General features: G+C 38.8%; 2 protein-coding genes across 8 annotated transcripts; both read right to left on the minus strand.

The window, feature by feature from the left end:
• Nucleotides 1-1,711: 1,711 nt before the first annotated feature.
• Nucleotides 1,712-23,187, minus strand: LOC128262974 (P protein). 7 transcript variants are annotated; one of them, XM_052997580.1, is made up of 12 exons: nt 18,420-18,542; nt 15,829-16,402; nt 6,273-6,379; nt 5,369-5,513; nt 5,231-5,291; nt 5,029-5,167; nt 3,987-4,891; nt 3,234-3,563; nt 2,823-3,170; nt 2,474-2,621; nt 2,318-2,411; nt 1,712-2,250 (listed from the first exon to the last, which is right to left on the minus strand). In XM_052997580.1, exons 2-12 carry the CDS (start codon nt 15,903-15,905, stop codon nt 2,166-2,168), a joined length of 2,439 nt encoding a protein of 812 aa, XP_052853540.1. In that variant the 5' UTR covers nt 15,906-16,402; nt 18,420-18,542; the 3' UTR covers nt 1,712-2,165. The 7 variants fall into 7 exon arrangements, with proteins under 7 accessions (XP_052853540.1, XP_052853539.1, XP_052853544.1 ...); XM_052997579.1 differs by having other exon boundaries at nt 18,404-18,542; XM_052997584.1 differs by having other exon boundaries at nt 15,829-16,399; nt 18,420-18,541.
• Nucleotides 23,188-23,856: 669 nt separating this feature from the next.
• Nucleotides 23,857-27,605, minus strand: LOC128262973 (P protein). Its single transcript, XM_052997577.1, has 7 exons — nt 27,256-27,605; nt 26,355-26,768; nt 26,121-26,293; nt 25,667-26,009; nt 25,217-25,605; nt 24,826-25,152; nt 23,857-24,768 (listed from the first exon to the last, which is right to left on the minus strand). The coding sequence occupies exons 1-7, from the start codon at nt 27,479-27,481 to the stop codon at nt 24,094-24,096; spliced, it is 2,547 nt and encodes an 848-aa protein (XP_052853537.1). The 5' UTR covers nt 27,482-27,605; the 3' UTR covers nt 23,857-24,093.
• Nucleotides 27,606-27,729: the final 124 nt, after the last annotated feature.

Consider the following 27,729-nt stretch of genomic DNA (forward strand, 5'->3'; position numbering starts at 1 on the left):
TGGCATCTGCTCCATTAAAGTCATCTCCGACTCAAATTGGCGCACTTTGCCTGGGTCTTGCCTTCTGCGGCCTGGCTTTTTGTAATTTCTTTTATTTTTTGGCACATTTTTGCGGCATTGTGAAAGGTTGCTTCAGGGCGGCTCCGTCGCATTTTTTTGGTTTTTTGATTTTCATAAAACAAAAGATGATTAAACTTTAATGACGCCTACATACAGTGGGTATTATGTTCAAGTGAATTTCAAAAAAGAGAAAAGAGCTTAAAGCAGTTTCATAAATATTTAAAAATAAAATCAATGGATCAATTAATTACATACAAATTATACAAAAGACAAATGAAAAACATGGAAACAATGTTTTACATATGAATATTTGTACTCTAAGCTGACCTCCAATTTAGGTTCATTACACCCATAATTACCTTAAGCAACAGCAATTGCCGATACGTCAAATATTTTTGACGTACGCCCTAACTTGAAAAGAAAAACCTGAAAATGCTACCCAGTGAACCTAGACGACCGTTTTCACATCCATCTTATCTTATGCATATTTTCCATAACTCCAGTCGGGTTGACATTTAGACTAACTCCCCACGCCCCCTTTAACGACAGGCAGTCTAATTAACTAAGACGCACGTTGTAACTTTACGTACATTTTGTTTAATTGCCCAAGCATAAAAATCAACACATTTGCATACATGCTAAAAAAACGAATTTATGTAATAGACTTTGTCTGGTCTCAAGCGACTGCACAGAAAAAAATTTAAGTTGTATAATAAAGTAAAATGACTTTGATATTTTTTCAAAACAATATCAATTATTAACAGAACTTAATTTTTCGTGTTTTTTTTGGTTAAAAATAAAACCGATTATAAAACTAATTTCATTACGAAATGGTATTAACAATTATTTTCTTATTGTGTAGAAACCAACTTAGGACCTGTCCAAAAATAAACAAGTTGAAGCGGTCAATGCATGAAGTGCAAATAATTTTCAAGACTTTGTCTGCATAATTGCCAATGCAGTTAGTTTTCTGGGCTCCTCAACGCATTTTCAATTGTTTGCTTTGCAATTCAAAGACTATGAAAATGTATAGAAATCAACTAAGAAAAATTGAAATGTTGACAAATGAACAAGAGCCTTCAAGCTTTATATGAATGGCTCACAAGCGAGACATACTAAAGATCATTAATTTTCGATGTTTAGAAAAAAATATTTCAAACTTTCAGACTTAAAAAAATCAATTATAAGCAGCAGCGACAGAAAATGTTGAATTAAAAAGCAAATTAAACATTAAGTTTAACCAATTTTGCTGAAAGTATTATTAAACTGAACATTTTATTAAGTACATTTGTTATATTAATAAGGAATTATTGACAGCTTTTAGGCAGTTTTTAATTTAATTTTGTTATTATCATACTTTTTAAAGCATTCTTTTTGGCACTTAAATATTTTACTGTTTATTATTTCTTGCCACGGGTAATATTGTTAAAAAAAAATTTAAAAAAAGACTTTTCCACAAAGCAACAAACATTTTAACACTCTTTTAATAACGCACTTATAAAAACCAACAAAAGTCCACTTGACACAAAAAGACATAAAACATGTTTGTGTTTATCAAATTTAATAACTTCTTATTATTTATTAGCAGGCAATCAAATCAAAAATATAAAGAAAAAAAACGTTATTTTGCTCTAAACATATACGCATTAAATTGTTTAGTTGTTTCGTTTTTATTTGATTCGTATTCATACATTAAACATTTAACAATTGTTTCACAGTTCAGCGACATTATTAATTGTAAATAATTAATTTATATTTATTTTAATTCTCTTAATTGTTGTTGTTTTTTTTTTTTTTGGTATTTAGACTACACACTACACTAACAACGATGTGTAAAAATAAATGTATTTTTATGTAATATTCTTCGTTTCAGTTTCTCTGTGTTTTTGTTTGGTTCAGAACCAACACTTATGGCCAGCGCATAAGAAATTGGTTCCTCTCTAGCTTGGTGCTGTTTTCGGTTCCGAAAACACGATGGGTGTAGTTGTGGGTGTGGGTGTGGATGTGGGTGTGGCATCTGGAACAGTTTCTGTCCGTTAGGTAACGAGGTAAAGTGCGCCTTGTTGCGAATCGACACAGTCAACTCCTAGATGGGGGGCCCTTCATCAATGCCACGCGAACAGCGAGTGCGAGACGAGCAAATATCCCGTGGTGACTATAATGCTGCCGATCATGATGGGAAAGCCAACTCTGTGGGTATTAGAGATTGTATCGAGTTAATGGACAGTCTTTTTCGAATATCCTTCGAATAACTTACTTGAAGAATTGCAGGAAGGTGAACTTGTAGCCATGCTGCTCAGCCACTCCGGCACAAACCACATTGGCAGAGGCACCAATCAGAGTGCCATTGCCTAGAAGGGGAAAAATACTGGTAAATATAAATCTTCAAAGGTTGATGACCCCCGAAACTCACCTCCCAAGCAGGCTCCCAAGGCCAGGGCCCAAACCAAAGGCTGCAGGGGCAGATTCAGAGTGCTATTCTGGGCCAATGATATGGTGATCTTCACCATCATTGTGGTCAGTGGAATGTTGTCCACAAAAGCCGAGGCCACAGCAGATACCTACAAGTATTAAGTTTAAAATATAAATGTTGATGCAATTTAAGCTGTTTAGTAAGCTGTTTAGCAAGCTAATTACACGAATGATTAGCTTTGATAGGTATAGTCTTAATAGTTTGCATTTTAAATAAAACATTTTGTAATGATTTTTTTATTTCCCATTATTAGGTATCTTTTAAGGTATTTTGTACTTTTAAAACTCACCCAAAGTATTATCAAAATGGCCACCATCAGACGTTGATCCTCGCCTACGCCCAGGATAATGCCCTCGGTCATGTTGCCGATCCACTCGATCAGACCCAGCTCCGTCAGGGCTTCCATAAGTATAAATAGAGCTGCGAAAAAGAGCAGCGTTGACCACTCCACACGTGCCAGTATGGCCTCCATGTCCTCGATATCCGCCAGAATAATGAGGAATATGGCACCCAGCAGAGCGGTCCAACCCAAGGATAATCTTTGCAGTTCCGGAACCGAATGCAGGAAGAACAAACTGATCACAAAAAGCAAAGCAGCCGAGCACTTGATCAGCAGCGGCTTGTTGCGAATGGGGTACTGAAATATTTGAAATTAAACATAAATATGTAAAAGAGACATATCTTAATAAAAACCCATTACCTTTGCTTGAAGATTGGCCAAAGTTTGCTGGTAATTGGGTGCCGGTTCTATAACCGCCGTCATGCGTTTCTTAAGACTTCTCTTCAAGCGGTTCACTTTCTTCATCAGTGTCTGACGCACCAGTTCCTCGTCCTTGGAATAGGCCGATAGACTGGCCGCCGCTCGCTTCCACACGTGGATCTCGTGACGCAGTTCCTCCACTTCCGGAGAATCCTTGAACTGCAGATCACTGATGTTGCGGAACTTGAAGCGCAACTGGATATAGGTCTGCACCATTACCAGGAGAACTCCGGGCAACATGTGCAACGTGAAGACAGCGAAGTTGACGCCCTGAAAATTAAATAATTTATATAATATTTAACCTTGTGAACAAAATGCATACTCTGCTTAAAATATGAATATCTTCCTAAGGTGTTTAAACATAAAATCAAAGTTTAAAATACAATGCATATTAAAATGTACGGTTTGGTCTATTGGTCCTATGTGATTTAAATAAATAACAGTTAACAGTGATATAAAGTAACTTTAAATTACATTTTCACATATTAAAATCTAACAAAAAAATAGTAAAAAAAAATAAAATATATTTAAATATGCTTTTTGCTTTTGATGCTTTTTAGATATTTTTTGTTTAGTGATTGGATATTTTTTGTTTTGCGATTTTTAAGATCCAAAAGAAGCTTAGTCCGAAATAATATTTTGAAAAACCCTAGCGGGTAAAATAATAATACTAGAAAAGAAGAAAAGACTCACATTTTTGGATATGTAGCTATTCGAGGCAATGATGACATTGGGCGGATCACCCACCGGAGTCAGTGCTCCGCCGATGTTCGAGTAGATGACCATGCACATGAGTATGGGCACCGGATTGAGGCACATGACCTCGCAGAGTCGTATCGTCACCGGGGTCATCAGCAGTACGGTGGTTACGTTGTCCAGGAAGGACGATAGGACCGCTGTGAACAGGCACAGGCAATTGATGAGCGGCCACACATGTCCGTTGGTGATCTTGTAGGCATACACGGCCAGGTAGTCAAAGACGCCCGTCTCGGACAGAATGGCCACCAGGATCATCATGCCAAAGAGCAGCAGCAGCGTCTCCACATCGATCCAGCCCATGATGGTGGCCATCGAGGGTCGGGAGTTCAGAGCAGCCAGTATACCCACCGACAGCGTGGAGGCAATGATGGCGGCAAAGGTTCGATTCACAATCTCCCAGATGATCATCACATACAGTCCGCAGAGGACGACTGCCGCGTAGATGACTCCATCCCGCTTGTAGATGGGGGACTCATCCACATTCAGCTGCAATGGCAACTCCCCCTCAATACTGCTGGTGAACTCAAAGCTCAGTTCCGTGCGATTGGATTGCGCCAGCCACAAGGGATCGATGGCACTCAGCTCGAAGGTTCGCTGCTTCTTGGTGTCCTGCGTGGCATCGATCAGGTCCGGATAGACCACGTCCAGTTGCCACAACTGGCTGGCATTCTCGATGTAGATCTCCATGCCCTCGCCATCGAAGTAGCTGCGCATCACCTGCACTTGGAGCAGCGGCAGTGGAACGCTCTCGTTGATGGCCAGCTCGTTCTCCTGCAAGCGGAAGGGTCCTCGCAGGCCCAGGCCAATCCTCTGCAGACTGGAGGTTGCAATGGGAAAGACTGAAAAACGGAAGGGGAATTGATCAATATCAATATCGACTCTCAGATCAAAAAATATCTCCTTCACTCCATTGCAAACTTTTCACTAAAATTAATATCCCCTTTGCAAGGGTGTAAAAATAAAGGTTATTTCGCACCTCTGGGTGAGCTATTCCTAGGAACACTTATGAGGCTCAGCTGATCCACATGCTCGTTGTTGGACATTAGGAAGGCGGTGAAGACGCACCAGACCACCAGCAGGATGGCTATCTTGAACCAGATAAGATACTTTCGGATCTGTAATAGCACATGAATAATGGTAAATATTTCCTCAGATAGTTGGAACACCAATGTACCCACCAAACTTTTGGCATGTGGTTCGGCCTCGTCGTGCTGATCGTCGTTGTTGTTCTCCAGGTCCCTGGAAACACGGGGAATCACAGAAAACTGGTTGCACTAATTACGTAACTGACAATCGAGAGGCACAGAACTACGAACCTGCCGTCGAGCACCCGCACCTGACCCGCCTCGTTCGTCACATTTATCCCGATCTGTGTGAAAGCCTGGTTGGCCAAGGCCGTCTCCTCGTGGTGTCCGTTCTCCACCCGAACTTCCGCCTCCTCCGCTTGCAAGGGATCAACATCTGCGATGGGAATAGATGCATTAAAAATAGCCATAGTTAATCAATGCCCCTATTCTGGCTGGTTGACCTAACCCTGCCCCGGAATTGGCAAATATTTGTGCGAAAATTTACTCATTCGCTGCTCGCGAAAGGACAACTGACGGGCAACTGAATTAACTTGGCCCAGCCACGTGTTGGTATTATTTTATTGGCTCAGCCGCACGGTAATCGACTGGAGGCTATAAATACCCATAAATGGCCATGAGCGAGCTGGGGGACACATTCGCCAGCTGACTGATGGCTGCAGACAAGGATGCGCAAAAGGACACATTAGGAAGACGAAGGTTCCGGACACTAAATTTAACCTTTGGAATTGGGAACAACTTTTAAACATACTGTTGAATGACCCCCTTTTTTTGAGTTTGATTGAACTTTTTATTGGCAATTTATGTGCCCCTTACTTCTATGTGCCCCTTACTTTAATTTTCAAAATAACAACATATGCCGGAAAACTATGGGAACCTTGCCAAAATTATAATTTGCCAATCCCCAAATAGTGCTTCCATCAAAACAATTGAAGATAAGCTTGGACTTAAGTTTTTGGTATGCAAATCAGAAGAAAACCCGGACATTGTCCAATGTCAATGCCAACGCCGACGCAAATGGCAATAAAAAATACAGCAATAATTACGGCAATAAAAAAGGTAGCAACATCCATACATAAAAATGGAAATTATGTGATCCGGGGTGCAGGAGGATGGCCAGAATGCCGCAACTTACCGCCGTGTAAACGTTCGTGCTCCTGGCGAAAGGACGCTAAACTGGGATCCTGACGAATGCGCTCCGGCAGAGTTCGCCAGACCTGTAAGGCACCTTCGGTTACTTCGCTGCATGTGTGTTTGTGGAAGGAGCAGGACGAGATGGGGCAGGATTTTTGTTACACATCGGGGAGCAATGAAACGCACCGCCGAAAAGGAGAAGAAAATAAGTAGAGAATAAAGATTTAATAAGATTACCAGACTTGTGTTAGAATTTGTTTGTTCAGGTGCGTGGGCGTGGCTCGAGCGCCCTGCCAAAAACATTCAATAAATTTTTTAGCACATCCATATTGATTTTTCTCCTCCTATTCGTTTTTATTTCCTTAGCTCGTGCGTGCAACAATTTGTATTTATTTGATTTGACTCTTATAAAGACTTTAAATTGAAGTTGTTTACCCTAAAAGGGTTTCTCGAGGGTCTCAGCTTATGCTACATAAAGTGGAAATTCACTTGTGGTTAAGAAAGTGAATAAAAATCTTCTTGGCAAGGAATCTGATTGACAACATATCTGAAATGGCTTTTAGGGAGCTGGCCATAAAATCAGATTTGAGTAAATATATTTGGCGAGTTAGGTGGCGAAAAAAGGATAAGCAGAAACTGATTGGTATAAATGAAAAAAAGGATTTCAAGTCTTAAGTCCAATAATAAAATTATAAAAATATCATGGTTGTCTATTTATGAATAAATTTCATGATTCATTCATAAATGCCTTTGTTCCGATTACTAATATAGAATATATCATAATGGAGCACCCAAAAGCAACGTTTCGTGCGTCACGTAGCCCACAAGATAACTTAAAATTCTAGCAATTCTTATTCTAATTTCCACACAAACTGACCGAAGCAATCTTCAAAATACAGATTTGTTGATTTGCCAAAGAATCGCGGTACCCGGACTCAATTAAAGCGCAATGCCAGATACGACATACGACCAGCTATATAAGTCAGACTCGCTTTAAGGTCGTTATCAGAGGAAAACTCATCAGACCAAAGAAAGATGTCTATTTGTACTGGCCATAAAATATTGTTTTCAGTTACATTTCCATTTCAAATGCGAGTTTAATGACTCTTTGCCATAATTGCCGGGACCCAAGCAGCTGAGGTCTGTTCGGAGATTTAAATGGGAATTGGGGGAAGGTTCCTCGGTGAAGGCACTTGGAGTGCATTGCGAATCGTATCACGTGTGCCAGCTAAATAAATGCAATTTGTGCACTTGATTCAAGTGGGCACACAAATCTTAATTCAGTCGGCTTGACTAAATTTACTTAGGCCTGCGTTAGAACGATGAAAAGTGCTCGAAATAAGTCATTAATTATATTTACTTAAGTTTCAATTAGCTCTTGCTTGCTGGACGGACGCGGTGTAGTCATGTCAAAGACAGAAACAAAATCAGAAACAAAGACAAGACCGCCAAAGTAATGCTGACACTGATTTTCTTGACCGAACGCACACCGTTGTATTTCTGTTTTTATATAGCGGCCATATAGCGAAACCGACATTTCAGCTTGAACTTGCCTCAATTGCCATACTCAGATTAGACAGTTCTGGTTTTCACAGCTCGTGCATTAGTCATGAGATCTTTGATTGCCCCATGTGATGAGGTGAAATGAAGGCAAGTGTCGATGGGTGTGCCAAAGGAAAAGACTTCTGGGAATCCTAATTGAACAAAGCTTGTAGCTCATGTGGGATTTTTAGTTAGTTGTATTCATCGAATATCTTAAATTATGTATTGTTCTATCAATACTTATATAGCGTTGTTCATAAATCAATGAATCTTCGAACAGTTAAACAAAATTCCTGAACAGCTTCTAGCTTGTTGCCACTGATTAACGTTAACTTCTGCTAATCAAAACATGCCCTTAACATAATTACTTTCAAAAGTAATTGCAATTTTACAAAGTAATGTCTGTGAGAATTTTCCCCTAAGAGGAAAAGAAAAGCAAAGCCTCAAGCAGCTGCTGTCTCCTCAACGCAATGATTAAATGATTTTGTTGATGGCTCTTAATACTTGAACAGCAACTTTATGTCACGGCTTTTATCAGCTGAAGTGAAGACAAGTGTCCGTGTCAAAGATTGATTCACCCATCAGCCCACAGTGAAAGGACACCCACAAACACAGGCATATCCTGTATAGAGTAGTCGAGCTATCGTTAGCAGGAGCCAAACGAGTTTTTCGCTCGACTGAAGCTCCCGACAATTTGTCGGATTTTCCTTCGGGTGCTACACAGATAAAAAGCGTTTAATCATTTTTAAAAACATACCAAGATATACATATATATATATATCTGCTATGTACGTATAATTTTGAGCTACAACTCAAATTTGGTAAAAACATGAGTATAATTAAAAATGTATTTTGAAAACTTTTATATATTTGTTGATATAAGAAAATTGTTCTCAATATTGAATAGGCAGTTCTACATAGCTCGATTTTTGTGGCAAATGTTTCAATGTCAACTTGTGTTCTTATTTATTTCTTTCTCTGTAGCGGAGGTAAATTCATAAAAAAGCGATGACAAGCTACGTAAGGCTAGAACACAATTGATTTTAAGGCACATACTCGTCGTCGTATGCGTTGTCCTCGGAGCTGTTGCCAAAGTTATAGGCCATCCTTGGAGTGGAAACCGCAAAAGTTCAGGGGTCTTGGGATCGGGTATTAAAATGTGACACTCGACAAGTTTATCCGCAAAAAAAAAACGTTCTATTACGTAAATTGCATTTACGCACACACGCGAATTGCTTTAATACGAAAGCCGAGGAAAATGTGAATTTTCCTTTGTTAATCGCATATTTTTGCGCCGCTGTGATAATGGGGAAAATCGAGCAAGAGAGCCGATCTTTAATTAAATAGCGGGATCGCGTTGCCTTGACCACTTGTTGCAGCGCGAATGGCTTTTCAGTTCAACTGCGCTTTTTATTGTCGCGTGCCCTTTTCGGTTTTTTGTATTCTTTAATGCCGTGCCGCCGATCGTGACTTGGATCGGGCGTATATATGCGGTCGAAAGCTGAAGCGGTACTAACTGTCGTCCGCAGTTTTTTACCCTATTTTGTAGGTTTTTATGCAGCCGCACTCGCAGCAGCGTCGCAGTCGCAGCGGCGAAGCAGAGCGCCAAAGAAGAAGGTAAACAAGAGCTCAAATAAAATTTCCTGATATTCACATTCGCTTTCCATCATCATCATCAGTTATCTTGCGCTGACCGCGCTTTGCTCATTATTCGCATTTATGCTTTCTCTGCGGCAACTGCAAGTGCACTCAAAATCCCACAACAAACTCGACCGATCATAACCATCGTTTATACACTTGGAAAAATATTATGTCCTCCACGTGAAACTATTTTTTTTCAAGTTTAAAATCTAGTAAAATATTTTGTAACAAATAAAATTTATAAAAGAATAATTTCAAATCACCTTAAATTATATAAAATATAATGTATTATACTCAAATTAAATAACTACTTACTTAGCCGAATATAAATGGAAAAAAGTTTTGAAGTTTTAAACTGTTTTGATTACTTTTCTTAAGATTCTTTTTTTTCGTGCAGTTTAACTCGAAAATATCATTTTTCCATTCCACCTTCTACCCAACCACAGCGGGGCGATATGTTCTTCATTTTCGGCTCCACCGAGTGCACCCTCTCATTTGCTCAGTGTATACTTTTCCACTCTCTTCCGTCATTGTTGTTGCTGCTGCTGGCGTTGGCTTATTTGCACTTCTTTCAATTACACTTGATTTATCACATTTGACAGTTGTTCTGCGATGCTTTTGATCTTGCGCTGCGCTACGCTGAGATTTTTAAGGAGTTAAGAACCATAGAACACTTAAAAAAAAACAAGTTCTTTTAGATTCCATTTTTAACAGCATAATTTAAATGTGCATGTCATAAATTGCATGCTCATCATCAATTGAAAAATCAGCTGATCATAGCTTGGCTAAATAAAGGTGTTTGAACACTATTAGTTCTGTTCAACTATATACTAGTAAATTCGTTAATAAAATAGTCTGTTAAAAATATAATAACATAATAAATTAAGCAACATCAGTTAGAAATAATTTATTTTGATATTTCAAAGAATCGTTTACTGAATTCAATTAAATAGAGCAAAGAAAACATTTAATTAAAACAAAAAAAAACTAATATCCGCAAAAATGCAGTACATTAATCGGACTTCATATAGTTCCAATTATAAATTCTATTTTAAGCCGCAACCCGATACAATTTTCATCAATTTGTTCCGCTCGTTTTAAACGATTTTATGACACGAGATGAGCTATGAGCTCGCATCGTTCGCAGTCTATACTGTATATTATAGGCTTATTCTCAAATTTGGCGAGAAATCAGCTGCTCCGTGGCTCAATTATTCTGTTAAGGAGCGCTGCGAATTATGAAACACCCGTAGACCCCCTAAATTGAAGGCGTATTCAGGGGATGCTTCGCGAGGCCTTGGAGTTCAAGGGTGCCTTCAATTCGCATGCAAATTTCGTGGGCAACCGTTGAGAAATTGAGCCAAATCCGAACGCGCCCACGTGATGCGAAATTCAAAACGTATTCGTTCAAAATCGCAGTAATTGAAAGGCACCCGAGGGAGCTGGCGCCTGTCAAAACTTTTGGCAGACGCATATCACATAAAACGTAACGTAACGAGACGAAAAGATTTTGTCGAATATGCAGAAAATATTTAAAGCTTAAAGTATCTACTTTTTTTGGCCAACTCAACTGCTGACTCACTGACGTCACAGGTGTGTGCGCTTGCCAAGTTTGCATAATGCGGCAGGTAATGCAATACTTTTCCCCTCCTAGATTAGAAAATCAAGCCAGCCCAGGGCCACAGTTGCAATCTGACACCGCCAGCCACCTAATGATAGCCATTTCGCAGCTCGGCTAATGAAAAAGGTCTCCAAGCATGAAGAATAAAGCACTATACATTTATCGCCCGTGTTGACCGAAGCTGCCACAAGTGTTTGCCGTGGCTGAGTGAAATGCAATTTAATTGAAAAGAGAGTCCGATCTCGGGGGTTTCGCATTTCAGAAAGGCGGCCAGCCAACAGCCATGGCATTGAAATCGAAATTGAAGCATAAATCGAAGGGAAACGAAGCGCCAGTTGTCGACGTTAAGCGTAATGTGCGCACTTCCAATGGATAATGCCTAATTGCCGATGAGGCACGCCCCGTCTAAGCGCAATTAGGTTTTTTTACAGAGTGCTATTCAATCCGCAAATTATTTCGCAATGCATTTTTATAGGTGGAAGGGTAGGTATCACACTTAAATTACAAATTTAAATTAAAGTCATATAATTTTGTTGGGCATTTGATTGTGAAGATAACATTTGTTATATTTATATATTTAACTAACCCAGAAAAGACTAGAAAAATTTGCAAAAAAATGGGTAGATCTCGTGAGTGCTGATTTACTGTTTAGTTTTTATTACAGTGCACTTTGTTTTTTGTTGTTGCATGTATAAATGACAAGGCAATTACTTCGATCACTCGTCAGTTCATTTTAATTATGACTACTCAATACAGAACAAAATCTGTTAGTTTCGAATTCTAATGTATGTTTGGCTTATTTAAATAAATTTTCCTCAAATTTTAGTTAGCGATGTTAACCATAATGTGTCAAATAAATTATGAACTATTTTCGTTCTTCATCGCTTGACAAAAATAAAATTTTAAAAATAACTTATCAAACTGGAAATATTTCAAAGCTATATTAAAGTTAAGGCGGGTGAGTGGCGAAGCAATTGAAAGTGCACGCACTTTTTCCGTTTGGCAAATTAAATGAACACGCGCTCATCAAACGGCTTTCCTCTTATGCCGGGATATATATTAAATCAACTCAAACTTGCTTAAGTAAGCCGTACTCACACAGACACTCACGCACACACAGGCAGTCGGGATAGATGTGCCTATATAGGTCATTGTGCGACAATGTTGATAACGAAATTACAGACCCGAAAAAACGTAATTTCATCCAGTCGGTCATTTGGCCGGTTCTCCTTCCATTTTTTTTTGGCTTCCCATTTTAACTTTTCTCTTTGGATTTTATGTGCACAGGCCAAAATTTTGTATAGGTTAAATTATGTTTTAGACAAAAACTGAAAACATTTAGTTTCAGAAAGCATTTAAAATTTTGTATTTACAATTTTAACTTTTTAAGGATCAACATTAGATTTTACTTGCAACAATAAAATTAATTTTTTTAATTATGCAATGCCGTTTTAGAGAACAGCAGTAAAATCTATAAAAATGGTGTCTATAAGTATGCAATGAAAATATTAACATTGCCTTGCAGAAAAATCTTCTTTTAAACGCCTTTTAAGCAGAACATTAAGATCAACATTCTTATTCTATATCTCATATTTAGGAGTGATAGGCCTTAACAATCAACATTCAATATCTTAAAACAATAAAAAATTAGTATTTTTGAACTGTCAGCCTTTAATAATCAGCACGTTTATTCTCTTATTATATTATTTTATAACTTAAGCATTTAAAATACAGTTGTAAAATCACATTTTGGTTTAGTAAGCTTTTCCCTCAGTGCAATCTCCTCCCTTTCCCGTTTCGCTAGTGGGCATGTCATTCATGTGGCGCTTTCAATGCAACACGCTTCATTAATTTCGAGAAAATTGAAAGCCTGAAACCGCTCAGCACTCAGCGTTTGGCGAGTCGCATGTGAGCGACTTTAAGTCTTATTTTTAAATCAGGGTGAGGAGGGGGGTGGTGGCAGCCCTCGATTAGCAAGTTAAATCTTTCGCCGACGGTACGAGTATTTTTCCATTTCGAAAAATGTGAGTTAATTAATTGAAAACGCGACAGTGCCCGACGTGGGCTGGGGCCCTGGAAGAATATACAGCTGCTTCGCAGAGTGGCAAATGGCACACGTTCTCAATGGGCTCATAGTCACACGTTTCGACGACGCCGCCATAAATCGAACTGTGACTGAGAATGGCCATTTCGCCAAGGGCAGGGCTAAGTAGTGGATGGTAGTAGGGTAGGGGGTGGAAAACGAGGAAAGGGAATGGGCTTCCATTCCCACACACAAAAGGTTCAGCTTGCAGCCGAGTGTCGTATGCAAATTGCTGGCATAGCTGGTATTCATTTGCATTATTAATTTCCACATACTTAAAGTTTACTTTGTAATAATCGAGTAAATCAAAATGCAGTTATAGAATATTTTATTTATACACGAGGGCTTTTGTTTATCTTATTAGTATTCAGATTATAGGATGGTTTGTAAAAAAATAATCTTTTGTTGAGAAATAATTATTTATAGAAATTGTATAATGCAGTTAAGACATGTCTGATTGAATTGTTTATATTTATATTTGTCTCATTAGATATGCTTTTATTACTGATGTAAAAAAACCCTCTAAACCATTTTTAGTCTTTAAAGGTTACTTTTTACTTATTTTTTAGTGTTATTATATTTAAACACATATATTTATTTCTTTTATAAAAATGTGTGCATAAAACCAAAGCAAGCTGCATTAATTATTTTTTGACGGCTTAAAACATTTTTTTGTTACGACCTTTCCTTTGTCTTTCAACTTGGCAAGTGTCAACTGCAGGGCCTTAACCCAAACTTAGCATTAAATGTTTTAATTATTCATGTGCCATGTTTATGGCCCTTGCTGTCGTCGACTTTTACAAACACACATCCTGGCGGGTTCATAATCACATTTTGAAGGCGCTTAGAAGAATGCTGAATTGGCGACTGAGACTGGGCCAGAATTTGACCTTGGCTGCGTGGATGAGGTCGTCGTCGCAATTCGCATTATGTGAAAGAATTTTTACTTTTGGCTGACCCACATTTGAGGCGGGGTGGCGGTGTTAGTGGCTTACTTTAAAACGGCTACCATTTCACAGGGCGGATGAGCGATATGCGCGTACTGAAAATTAAGTATACATCAAGTTGGTTTTGCTCTGGCTGAAAACATTTGTCTATTTCCAAAAAACAATAACCAGGCAAACCAATTGGAAATTAATGGCAAAATAATTTGCCAGAAAGGAGAAGTCGGTTTTCGGTTTGTTGATTTTCCTGCCGCCCATTTCAACAAACAAATTAATTAGTATTTGTCTTAGGCCTTCTTCATTTTAGCTCACTCCAAAAAATAAACAAAAAATGTCTGTCACGTAGCCAGGACACTTTGAGCACTAAAAGCACGACTCGCCTGGCAGCACAATTGATGGATGGGTTGATGGATTTTGCTGAATGCCAATACCTGATTCTATAAAATATGCCTGCAAATTTCTTTTCCAATTCATTGAAGTGTTCTATATTGAAATATTAATGGCAACGGAAACAGGATTCCCCACATTTGTCCCTTGTTTGCGAGGCAAACGGAAATTAAATGTCTGACATTAATTTCGTTTTTGTTTTTCTCGTTTTGGGTCGACACATGTTGCTGCCATCCAAGGGAAAATTAGACTCGTACACGATTACATGTTTATGTTTATGTTGTGGTCGAGACGGACACCGGAACTGCCTTCTATCCTGTCCGTTCCAATCTCCTGCGAAGTTAAAGGCACGTGCCCTTGCCTGAGACATAAGAAACCCATATAAACATATAAATATACGAGTATGGGAATCCGGCATTAGCAGATGTTCGGCTAAACATGTTTCGGCTCATGAACTTTGGCATCTTTGCTCGAAAATCGCAATCTTGTAATGGGAAAGGTTCAAAGGAAAACTTCAACTGAGTCAAGCAGAGAATAAAACTCATACCAGCTCGTAACCATAACAAAAAGTTCTACTTTAAAAGACTAAATGTAGGGAAAAATTCGACTATAAAATGCTTGACTTCACAAATTACATCTTTAAACTACATTAAATTCAAATAGAATCCAAAAATTTAATATGTGAAGATGCGAGGTTGAATATTTTTTTAAACTATCTTTTAAAGTCTCAACTTTAGAGGACATAGTTTCCATGAATTGAATTAAATTGATTTTCTTTTGACTGTAGCAACAATTGCTTTCATTTCTTGGAATATAAGTAGCTTCTCACACATTATTTATTTAATAAAATGGTTCAATTAATTTTTAGGTTTATTTATAAGCTGCTTTTAATTTTTTTGTAAATAATCCCATTGATGTTTAATATTTTACCTTTTGACTTAAATGAAAACCTATTGTTTTTAATAGGATTAGAGCAATTTTGTGAATTGCTTCTCAAAATACGTAATAAATAGTCAGATACTTATTAATAATATTAGTTTTTGTTTTCTTTAACTCGGACAAGAAAGAAAGCCTTTTATTTTAACATTGCTTCTGTGGTTTACTTGTTGAATTTTCTGAGATTAAAGTGACAACGATTTAAGCCCTTTTAAGTTGGAAAATTATTTATTTATATTGCCCTTTTAGCTTGTTGCATTTTATCAGCTTAAAATTACAACGTTAAAAGCCCTAAAAAATAATAAAAGAATTATTTATAAATTTATTTTTATATATTAGGCTAACTTAACTTTTTGATATATAATACATTTAAAATCGGCTCAAATTCCTCATTTTGACTTACTTTGGCTGTGGGAATCTGTCGCTCTTGGTGGACGCCTGTCGGTGGGGCCACAGGCGCTTGGTCACCTTCACCCGCATCTTGAATGGCCAGATGTTCTTGCGTTTCTTGTGGATGCTGGGTACCCTGCCACTGCCACACCCACTGCCACTGCCACGCCCACTGTGGCGCCGCGATATCGTTGATGCGGCACTGTGACCCACTGTGCCGGTGTCCGTCGTCTTGCTGCTGATGTTGCTGTTGTTGTTGTTGTTGTTGTTGTTGTTGTTGCGGGGTTGGTGGGTGGCAGTGGGCGGGTGCGGGGTATTGGGCGCAGCGTGAACCCGAACTATAGCAATTTTGACCGAATTCGGAAGCGTGTTAAATTAATTAAGCCGCTGATGTCTAGACCCGATTTTGACTTCAACTCTCAGCTTTTGATTTGTTTGAACCCTTATCTATTAATACTAATTATTATCGCAAGTCACAAGAATTTATTGGGTTTGGGTTTAGGCCTTTCTCTTGTACATCTTGATGTAGTATAGGGTTTTGTGCCTTCGCTTCATATAAACGAATCACGCATACGCAGTGTTGGCTTCTAGTAGTAAATAAATTGAAAAATACAAAAATAACAGCTGCCTGCCACAAAAGTTCATGGTTGCGTCACGCAGTAGTGGGATTAATTATTAAGGGTCCAGAGTGACGAAAATAGTCGCCTGACAGACAAGGCTCAACCGAAGCCTAATTGGGAATCAATATTCATTTAGTTTGCTCATGGCCTCATTTCATCTATCAACCAAATCAGTTGGCACATCAAAAAGCCCAATCGAAAGGGACAAGGGATGATCACGTACGTCATCGTCTGCCGTTCATGGAGCACGTTCCATCGGTTGATTTCCGATGTGTTCATTATATATCTGCGTATTAAGTTATATTTAATTATTGTGTTTGCTGCTAATTAGTAGGAGTACGCTTTCATACATTAAACAATTTAGAAAGAGCGCATAATTAAAATCCCGGCCCAAACACATTTCAAATTATGGCAAGCCATCTGGGGGATTTGGCCAAAATACGGGTCAAATGCAAAACAGACATGTGGCAAGGTCTCATTTGGTTGAATGTTTTACGCCAAAAAAAAAACATAAAATGGAGCCGAAAATATACTGTGCGTTAAGCGGAAATTGCCTTTAAAGATATGTCATCGTTTAGGTGCGGGATATTTATATATTTGGCAAAAAATAAGTGTGTGCTGTTACATAAATGTGTCAACAAGGTGGATAAGCCATCTATCTATCTTCTATGTTGAGGATGGGAAAAAAATAAATATGATATCAAATTCCTGTCAAAGCCTACTTTAATAATTTACTACAAAATTTTTTTTTGTTGTTAAAATGTAGTTTAAAGAAATTGTTTCTTCTGTTATTTTTGTTATTTGTGAAATAATAAAATCTAATTTCTATGTCTTTTGTTATTTTAAATTTTGTTCAAATATTTTTCAAAGTGTCCTTCCTTTTGTATGAAAATTTGAGGCACTCACCGAATTTTCACATGGCAGTAAAACGAACTCTCATATTATGTGTTCCTAATTACTAATTGTTTTCAATCAAGTATAATTATGCATTCAGAACTCCAATACAATCCAACCCGAGGGCTTAATTTACAGACTTTTCAATGTTTTGGCAGTAAAACTTTTCGTATCCTGGCTGACGGACCGTTTGCAAAAAAAAAAAAAAAGCCTGAAGCAATCAGTTAAAATTTTTTTTGAGTTTTCCTTAGAAGCCATTTGTGTTGGCTCCAGCTCATAAATGTTGTTTTGCCTTAGAGGCAGGGAAAAAATGTATTATAGGATATGTTGTGTTGGGACACGCACATCTAGAATGGTATAAATATTTAAAATGAGTGTCAAGAAAAGTTTGCAAAGCTTTAAAAACTAATATGAAAGACAGACACGTATGGGTCTGCGTTTTTGTGTTGCCTACTTTTGTGGGGGCTCTTCTAAATTATTTTCTGTTTCCGTTTCCGTTTACATTTGTATTTGCCAGTTCGATGATGTTATACTGATGAATCAATTTGTCCTACTAAGAATATTACTTATTTGCGTGGCCTGTCAGTGGTCAATTATTGATTGGGTTGGGCCGCAGGGTGCGACCCCGAATTTCATCCATAAATTATGAAATATTTGCCAACCACTGATAGCCCCAATTTTCTTGAAGGACCTGCTCACATGCCATCGCCTTTGAATGTTTAATCATGATTTTGTAAACACCAGATGGGGCTGTTCCCACCTAGAATCCTGGGGAATCCTTGTGTATTCGAATTGCGGTCACCAGACGCTGGCCAATTACTCAGAAAGTCAGAAGCAGAAGCAGACTAATTACCAACGCTTAATGCAAAGAAATTGCTCTTTCTGTCTGTTTTGGGCTCGCCTAATGAGTAAAATTATCTTGAGGTAATAAGAAACTGGAAATTGGATGGGTCCAAATGCCCGTGGAACAAAGGAAAAATTTCCATAATTAAATGTGCTTATATCTCTTGTTCATCTTTCCCTGCTGCAGCCACACAACCCTGAACTTTTAGACAGTTTATCTTTATTTCTTACTAAACGATAAGCTCACTTAAGGTTTTTTTTTCTTTTTTGTGCGCTTTATTTGTGCACTTAGTTATTTGACTATTATTTATTTGAATCTCTATTGTTTGCCACTCGAACGCGATTGCCGAACAAACAAAGTCGCACGTCCGTTTCAAGCGAAAGTTGTAAACTGAATAAGTCTGCGGGCTCAGTGCCGCGTTCCTAGTTATTTCAGCCGGTTACTGGCGATTCCGATGCTGCTTCCGATTCCTATGCCGATGCCGATGCCTCTGCCGATGCTAAAGTCGTATAGCTATACCTACTGATACCGATACTGGTGTTACTGCTTCGTGCGTCGCCGATGTCGCAGCTGTTTTCGGTTGAATGGCGCATTGAAAGCATCGCCGGCAATTGAATGGAACACAAAGCTTTCAATAGCTGTTGAATGCCTCTGCTTTTGGGGCCTTCGTTGCCGCTGGAAATGGTCGTATTCCAATGGCCAACAACTTGAACTTGGTTTTGGCCCATTCGGATTTTAAAAGCAGCTAAGCTAGCTTATTTGTTTACTTGTTCAAAAACAAGGTCACTTTCTTAACCAAAAAAAAAAAAAAATAATAATAATAATTATATTATTTCTTTGAGTGTTGCATTAACATTTGCATGTAAGCAATGATTTCCCTTAGGATACTTATTGTAGAGCAGGCCAACTCCCTCGCGTTCCTAATTATTACAATTATTTTTTTATGTAAGCCTTTATATAAAGCAACTAAAAATAATGTTGGCCTACATATATACCAAAACCTACTTTATTTTCAGACTAAAGACTGATACATCTTTTGTGATTCAGACTTTATTTAACATTTCAATCAACTCGTCTAATCAATTGTTTACTCCAAATGAAGCTTGCTAATTGAAGCATCAGAATATAATAAAATTAATTACCAGATTTTTTGTTGTTTAGCTTTCGCAAAGTCATCCACCAGCAACAAGTCGAGCAATTAGTACTAATTTAAGACACTTGTAAAAAAACCTAAAAATAGTTATGCAAATGGCAATAAAGTAAGTCGAGAATCTCGTCGAAAGCTCTCGAGACTTCCTCAAAACGAAAGTGAAATCTGCAAAACAAAAAAAAAAAACAGCTTTATCAAATTTAAGGCCGACCGCTGGTTTATTTATAGGCCAAAGATGATAAATCCCAGTAAAGCTTCCAATTCCGACTATATAGACGGCCCACGCGCGTTCTGATTTGCATGTGTTTGTGTGCCACATTTTCTGTATGGGCAGACAAAAGGCGAATTTATCAAACGGGCCATGCAAACAGCTTCTGATGTGCCCCATCTCAATTTTCTCGATTTCGGTTCGCAATCCCGAACTTATACCTTATACCCATGCCACTGACAATGAAACGTCAGGCAAACACACTCACAGGAGCACAAAGTGAACTCGTGTGTATATTAGTTCTCGTCACGGACAGTTTGACATTTGAGCGGCTTTAAAGACTAATACTTACGCTCTTTTATTTTGCAATTTTCCTCACCCACTTTCAATAGAACGATGATGATGATGATGATAATAATAATTCTGATGAACGGCTATATTCAGAGTGAGGCGCAATAGGTGTGCTCTCTGTGTTCTTTTTTCCAATAACAATTGTGTCTTGGCTCAAGGCTGCTACTGCTTATCCATCTGAACGATAAGGGGATTGGGATTGGGTGCCGCCAACATAAGATTATATGGGTTAAGTCTTATTACATTTTTATGGAGCTATTAGTCTCAGCTGGGTAGGAATTTAAATCTATAATAGTATTTTTTATTATTTAAACAACGGGTCTACAATGAGCAAAAAAGTCCAATATTTTAATTTTAATTTAATATAATCACAAATAATACAAAGCCCAATATGCACACCCAGCTTATAAAATAATCTTAAACTTAAAATAGCTAATTATAATTTAATAACCCTTTGAAAAAGGCCAAAAAACTTAGCCACCGCTAAGCTATTATTAAGTTAATCCCATATAATAATAACAATTTATACATCATCCATTTGTACTTAATTGTGCCACCAAGGTTTGCCCCCAAAGAAATACACATAGACGCTTACACTACATATATGCAAGCCGAAACTAAGCTCATCCCTTGGCAACAGAAAAGTATTTACAGTTTGCCGGAAAATTGTGAGTGGAACCCCTCATGTACTGGCATAGGTATCAGCACCTCCTTTCACCAGTGGAACTATGACAAGTTTCCGTAAACAACACACATGTTTCCCACCGCAGACCGACTTACACTGAGTTCATGTCATGATGGCACCACCAAACTTGGGTTTAATGTTCCTAGCGGGATCACGTGTTTATTTGTGGCAGAGAGTCTACACAAAAACTTTTCTAATGTACCACAGAAGGTCGAAATTAATGACCAGTCACATCAAAGTGTTCATATGTCAATGCCAAGGCCGTTAAGCAGCCTTCAACTTTTCACTCTTAACTCTTTTCTGTATATCTACAATATTTCAACTTTCAATTTGAGAAGGCCATCTGATGGCCATGAGCTATTGGAAAAGCCACTAACATAGCCATTGTAAAAGTGTAAATTAACTACAGCCTATTTGCATTCATTAATTCATAGTTTCTAGAATTTCTCAAGACTTACCGAAGACAACGAAAGCCCAGCTTGCGCTCATAAAAAATAATTATGTAAATAATAACAAATGCTTAAATAACTAATTTAGCATCAGGTTTGTTTGTCAACAATTTGCTAAAAGGTAACAGGGTATCTCAGAAAGTATTTATATATATTAAAAGTACATTTTTTTTTTTATTCATATAAACTTAAAAATTAAGAGCATTTGGAATTAATAAATAAAACAAATTATTTATTATTATTATTATTATTATTATTATTATTATTATTATTATTATTATTATTATTATTATTATTATTATTATTATTATTATTATTATTATTATTATTATTATTATTATTATAACAGTTCCTTGTTTCTTAAAGCTTCAAAACACCCTGTATAGTTAAGAGTACGCTCTCTATAACTGCGTTATAATCCAGAGAACTCAGTGATTTACAATCTTAAGTTTTCCCTTTAATTGTTAATTAACAAGGCGGAACTTTTAATTGAAATCCAACTGTGTATGTAATTCTCATTACACCAGCTTTCCACTCCATTGATAACGCTTAGCCATTTGTGTGGCAGTGTGTGCATTAATTTGACTGCGACACTTGTTTGTGGCGCCATTATTTATGGACCAGATGAGAGAGGGAAAATAGCTCGAATGTCTAGGTATCACGAACAGCTGCGGAGGCTGCTGAATCACATATTTGTCAACGGAAATCGAGCACTATTAATATATAACGAAACGCAAGTCAATATTTATTCTCCATTGTTATAATAATATTTTCTCAGTCTCTTTGTACTTTAGTATTACATTATTGATTATTAACAAGCTAGATATATCGAATGATAGTTCCCAGAAGCGAAATGCTTAAACAAAAGATTGGCTTAAGCTGCAAATGTGTTTTTGCCAACTATTCTTGGAATTATATACTCAAAGTCTGAATGCTTGTGATCAACAAAGGCTGAATGACATGCAGTAGCTTATTGTGATTGCCTTAGCCATTTTCTGAAAACAACAAACTTAGCAGGAAAGCTTAGCCACAAAAATATTTCCTAACAAAACAAAAACAAGATTTATTTTTAATCAGAATTAATTTCAATTTGAGTTTCTGGAAAAATGTATATAAAGGGATAAGCCCTTAAAAAACCGCATCCATTACTCAGCTGGGTATCTAACATACAGATGTCAGAAAAATAGTTAATGTAAACAGCATTTTAGCAGGCAACTTTATATTTAAAATTATTTAATATATTTTTCTAAGTTTTTAAAAGCTAAGAATTATGGAGGATTATTCCTTAAAAAAATGTATGTATTCCTTAAAAATATTTTTATAAAACTATAAATTTTGTGAACACCCTTGTTATTTTAACCACATGTGTTGATATGCCATTTATTTATCATTATACATTTATGTTCTTACAAGGAATTCGAGGTTTAAGTCTGACCAATATCAATAAACAAATAAATTGTAATCAATATCAATGGAAAACATCTGTTGTCGTTCCCAGCGCATTAAATTCCATAAAATGTACACAAATTGATTTCTTTAAAAAAAAAAACAGAACACAAACACAAGCGACCGATGGACCGTTACCAAGGAGCTTAGCGAAATATTCAAAAGAAAAGTTTTGGGGCTACCTTTTCCTCGACCACAATTAAATGTCAGGCTAATGAGAAAACGGAAGCAAACAAATAAACAACAGAAACTTTGACTCCCAGTGGCACCCCCGGGCGTATACTTAATATAGAAATAAGCCACCCGGGGCGTATACTTGATGTGTCTGACTTACCATTTGCTCCGATGCTTGGCATTCAGATGCAACCAACTGATGATCTCCTGCAGCTTGGATTGTCGCTCCTCATCCTCATCCTGGTCATCGTCATCATCACCCGGCTGCAAATGATACGGATCCTGACTGTGGTCGGTTATCATAAAGGTGGGCTTGCTATATCCATACGGCGATGTCATTTTGATTTGCACACCGAAAAAACAACACAATTTTCGCAATTTTCGTACACTTGTCACATCTTTATTGGCCTTCGGGGCGCGACGACAAGGGCAGACTGCTAAGTCTAAGCCAATTTCCAATTTTCACTTTATTCCTTGGCGCAAATTAATTAAAATTCTGTCAGTCGCTGGGACGGACATTCCCTCTCGCGGCTGCCATAAAACTGCTGGCAGTCTCCTCACCACATGGCGGACCCATCGGGTCACCTCCTCCATTCCCTCATTTGTTTGAGAACTTAAAATACAATTTACCTATGGAACAAGCGCTGTGGAAAGCGTGGAAAGCGCAGCAGCAGCAGCAGCAGCAGCAGAGCAAATAAACACCAACAACCACCCGAGAAAATCCCTTGTTGCTATTCTATTTTGTCTTGTGCTCGTTTATTGACCAGCGTTTGTCTTTCTATACTAAATACACTGGGTCTTATATACAAAGCACTCTCATACGCGGATATTGTGGTCAACACTGAACTTGGCAATGGCAAGACTCAAGATTTATTTATGGTTGTTTATGTTTTCTTCCTAGGTGCATTTTGGAATAAGTGCAAAAATAGGAAAATTATGAAATTGAAAGGTTGCAGTTTAGGGTTCTCAGACTGAACCAAGTCATAAAAGTAAAATTATTGTTTCTAAAATACTAAAGAGAGCCAAAGCAAGAAATCTCGGAACATTCACTATTTATCGCCTGATTAATTTTTACAATTTCCCCACTTTGACCTCAAACAATAAAATCTAAAATTAGTCAATTTTACACGACACTACAGATGCTGCCTTGAGAAGCCCCCGAAAAGTGTGTTCATTTCCATCAGTCCAGCCAAAATTTTTAGAACAAACGCGAAGGCATATGTACTTCCATATTATTTGTATATTTTTATACATTTGCCAATCACAAACAAACGCTTAGATATAGGTGTTCTTGCTATACATGTTTCACAACAGAACGAAAACATCAAGAGGCGAATGTAAAAGGACAAGTCACACCAAACTATGTTAGATATTAATTGAAAAACACATTTTCCATTAACTATAATTAGATATTATCAAATAGGGACTGGACTAGGAGATATATTACGGAGGGAGATTCAATGCCATTCAAAGACGACGTGGGCCACGAGTAGATAGACAGTCATCAGGGTGATCTGTCCCAGCATCATGGGAAAAACGGTTCTCAAATACCGGGTGAACGAGAGCTTATAGCCATGTTGCTCGGCAATTCCGGCTGCAATGACATTGGCTGAGGCTCCGTACAGCGTTCCATTGCCGCCCATCGAAGCGCCCAAGGTCAGAGCCCAAACGAGTGGCTGCAGGGGCAATCCCAGCGATGGTTTGGCCACCAGTGAGGTCACCAACTTCACCATCATGGCGGCCACTGGAATACTGTCCAAAATGGAGGATGCCAGCGCCGACATCCATAATATCATAAAGATGGCCATGGCCAGACGATGGCTCTTCCCAACCGAAAGGATCACATGCTCGGTGAGCTCACCGATGCAGGAGAAGATGCCCAACCGCTCCACGCACTCCATCATCACGAACATGGCCGCAAAGAAGAGGAGGGTGGTCCATTCGATGCGGTGCATGAGATGCTCCATGTCATCGCGATTCAGGATGATCAGGAGCAGGATCACGCCCAGCAGGGCCACCCATCCAAGGGGCAGGGTCCTCCAATGGGGCACGGATTGAATGAAGAAGCAGACTATTACGAATATCAGGGCTCCAGCGGATTGCAATAGCAGCGTTTTGTTTTTGATGGGGTACTGAAAAGAGATCACTGGTTACAGAGTTTCTTTGATAGCTTCATAGTCTTTTATTACCTTCTGCTTCAGTTCATCCAGTGTGTTGGTATAAACCTCCGAGGATCCAACACCCTTTTGCAATCTTCTCAGGGTCCTCTTTAGCTGCTTAACTTTGCCCAAAAGAGTTCCCCTCACCAGTTGCGCATCCTTGGAACAGGAGCCCACTGCATTAAGGGCCCTCTGCCACACCTTCATTTCCCTCCTCAGTTCACTCATCTCCTTGGGCTCATTGAGACGCAGTGCATCGATGTTGCGATAGTAAATGCGCAGATAGAGGCAACTTTGGACGACGGCCAGCAGGACACCTGGGAAAGTGTGGGCCACAAAGGTGGGGAAGGTAACGTCCTGAAAAGATCAACAATTTATGCAACTTTAATCCCCCTCAACACAGTCCTAACATAAGACTTACATTATCCACAATAAAGTGATTGGTGCTGACAATAATGCTGATGGGATCGCCGATGGGTGTTAAAGCTCCTCCGATATTGGCATGCACTATTATGCCCATTACGGCGGGCAGTGGATCCAACTGCATCACCTCGCACAATCGAATTGCCACTGGGGTCAGGAGCAGCACAGTTGTCATATTGTCCAGCACACTGGACACCAGACAGGTGACCAAACAGAGACTATATATCATGGGCCAAATCTTGCCACCCGAGATCTCGAAACAAAAGACGGCCAAGTAGTCAAAAACACCAGTTTCTGTCAATATCAGAATGAGCAGCATCATGCAAAAGATTAGAGTCAGTAGCTCCATGTCCATCCACTGGATAATCTCATCCATATTGGGACGATCTGAAGGGGGAATATAGATAAATAAATAAATTAAATAAAGAATTTGTGATTAATAACCCACCATTAAAGCAGGCAAGAGCTGTAACCGAAAGGATCGAGCAGATCATGGCCACAAAGGTCCTTTCAAACAGTTCCCACACCAACAGGGCATAGAAGATCAGCAGGATTAGGCCAGCCAGAATGCTGCCTGTCCTGGCATTCACTATCAAGGGATTGTAGTTCAGAACAATGGCCAAATCCGTCTCCACATCGCTGTGGATATGCAAACGGAACTCGCTTTCCTTTTCGGCCAGGATATCGTTCAGTTCCTGGGTCATTTGATAGGTCCTATTACTGGCCACTGCCGGAGAACGTACCAGTTCCTCCTCGGGAAGCAGAGGTAGACGCCAAGCTGGAAGGATGTCCTACAAGGGATATATATTGACAAAATTACTATTTAGATCCGACTCTCCTTTATAAAAGTGTTAAATACATTTTGGAACCAAAAAATATAATTATATTTAAACTGTACCCACCTGAAACACCTTGCTGCGATTCTTGCCAATGTAAGTGGACACCTGCGGCTGCACAGTCAGAAATCCAAAGCTCAAAGTCTCATTTTCAGGGGCATTCAGCGTGGAGAGCTCTCTGAAGGCGCCATGGATTTTCAAACGAAAGTCACCCGTGGGTTTTTGCAGCAATTTAAAAACTAAAAAAGGTATACATATGACATTAAAAAAATGTATTTATTTATATATATATATACTCACATTTTCCCTGTTCGCCCTGCGGCACATCGATGGTCTTCTCCAGCAGATGCTTCTCACCCACCGAGATCAGCACCACGGCGGCCAGCAGCCAGAAGAGGAGCAGGCCACCCCGTTTCCAGAGTTTGTCCCGCTGTCGCTGCTCCTTGGAGCGCTTGGATTTGTGATGGATGCGGCGGGCCTGGGACTTGGCATTGCCAGGGCCATTGGCCGCTTCGTGGTCGTGGTCGGAGTGGGTGGTGCCCTCGTCATCGGTGGCGTTCTCATCACCCGGCCTGGTCTTGATGTCCAGGAAGTCGGATCCAGCGTAACTGGAGGCTGGCTCGTCCTGCAGCCGACTGGCGTTCTTCCTGTTCTCATCCTCATCCTCATCATAGCCATCCTCATCCTCATCGTCACTGGCTCCTGCCGAGGAACCTACAAGTGGATGGCATTTAAATTATTAATGAGCCAGCTAAGCTAAGGCCTGGGAATGGCCTTGTTTGACAGTTTATTGATTTAAACGCTATGGATTTGTATACACTGGGGAAACAGTCATAAAATACTATGATTTTACCATGAATTTTGTGTCGGCAAAACAAAAATGTTTATATTAAGAAATGAAATAGTTGAAATTATAAATTCCTAAAATTCAACTGACTTTTTATTCGATTTATTTTAATTTACATATATTCAAAATGAATAAAAGTAATACATTAAATAATAAATAAATAAATAAATAAATCTAATTATTTATACAATTTTTCCAACACTATAACTATTTTTAAAAATATTACATTTATTAAAAACAACTATAAGAAATTCTTTTGATATGTATATAAATTTCGATATATTTAAGCAATTAAATAATGTTGTTGGTAACTAATATTTAAGCATATTGTCAACCGAAAGATCAAAGACTCACCATGGATGCGATCGTTTTCCATCTGGAAACTGGCCATGCTGGGATCATGTCGGATTTCGGCGGGCAGTGCGCGCCATACTTGTAGCGACTGCTCGGTGACCTGAACGGCGGCCACCTGATTGTGATGGCAGCCGCTCCTCGGACTGCGGTGCTGCAGCTCCATGCTGCAGTTGTTCCGGCCGGGACTATCCGGCCGAAGACTTCGAATGGTATCCCGCAGACCCATAGTCTACGAAAATCAGCAGGTAGCACGGGCAGTTGGGGGGCAGAGCGTGGGAGCTTTTCCAGAGATTGTGGCAATGGGCGTCAGTCAGCGAGGTACAGTAGCGGACATCTTTGCCGCACACGAGGCACAATGCGACTGAGCGGAATCTTCAGCGACCGAATACAAATCCGAGTCGGATGCGAAACAGTTGCGGGGTTTCGGTTTCCATTCAGCCGCCGGCGCTGCTTTCAATATTGAAAGTGAACACG

Source organism: Drosophila gunungcola, unplaced genomic scaffold (assembly GCF_025200985.1).
Source record: "Drosophila gunungcola strain Sukarami unplaced genomic scaffold, Dgunungcola_SK_2 000001F, whole genome shotgun sequence".
Taxonomy (NCBI): domain Eukaryota; kingdom Metazoa; phylum Arthropoda; class Insecta; order Diptera; family Drosophilidae; genus Drosophila; species Drosophila gunungcola.

What these genes read in the sequence shown, in the direction of transcription:
- LOC128262974 (XM_052997578.1), bottom strand. Translation starts at nt 22,975, where the DNA reads ATGACATCGCCGTATGGATATAGCAAGCCCACCTTTATGATAACCGAC. An exon ending in TAGGAATAGCTCACCCAGAG is followed by an intron (nt 4,892 to 5,028) that starts GTGCGAAATAAC and finishes TCCGTTTTTCAG; the next exon opens with TCTTTCCCATTGCAACCTCC. An exon ending in CCATTTTGATAATACTTTGG is followed by an intron (nt 2,622 to 2,822) that starts GTGAGTTTTAAA and finishes TAATACTTGTAG; the next exon opens with GTATCTGCTGTGGCCTCGGC.
- LOC128262973 (XM_052997577.1), bottom strand. Translation starts at nt 27,481, where the DNA reads ATGGGTCTGCGGGATACCATTCGAAGTCTTCGGCCGGATAGTCCCGGC. An exon ending in GGAAAACGATCGCATCCATG is followed by an intron (nt 26,769 to 27,255) that starts GTGAGTCTTTGA and finishes ATCCACTTGTAG; the next exon opens with GTTCCTCGGCAGGAGCCAGT. An exon ending in ATCGCAGCAAGGTGTTTCAG is followed by an intron (nt 26,010 to 26,120) that starts GTGGGTACAGTT and finishes TATCCCTTGTAG; the next exon opens with GACATCCTTCCAGCTTGGCG.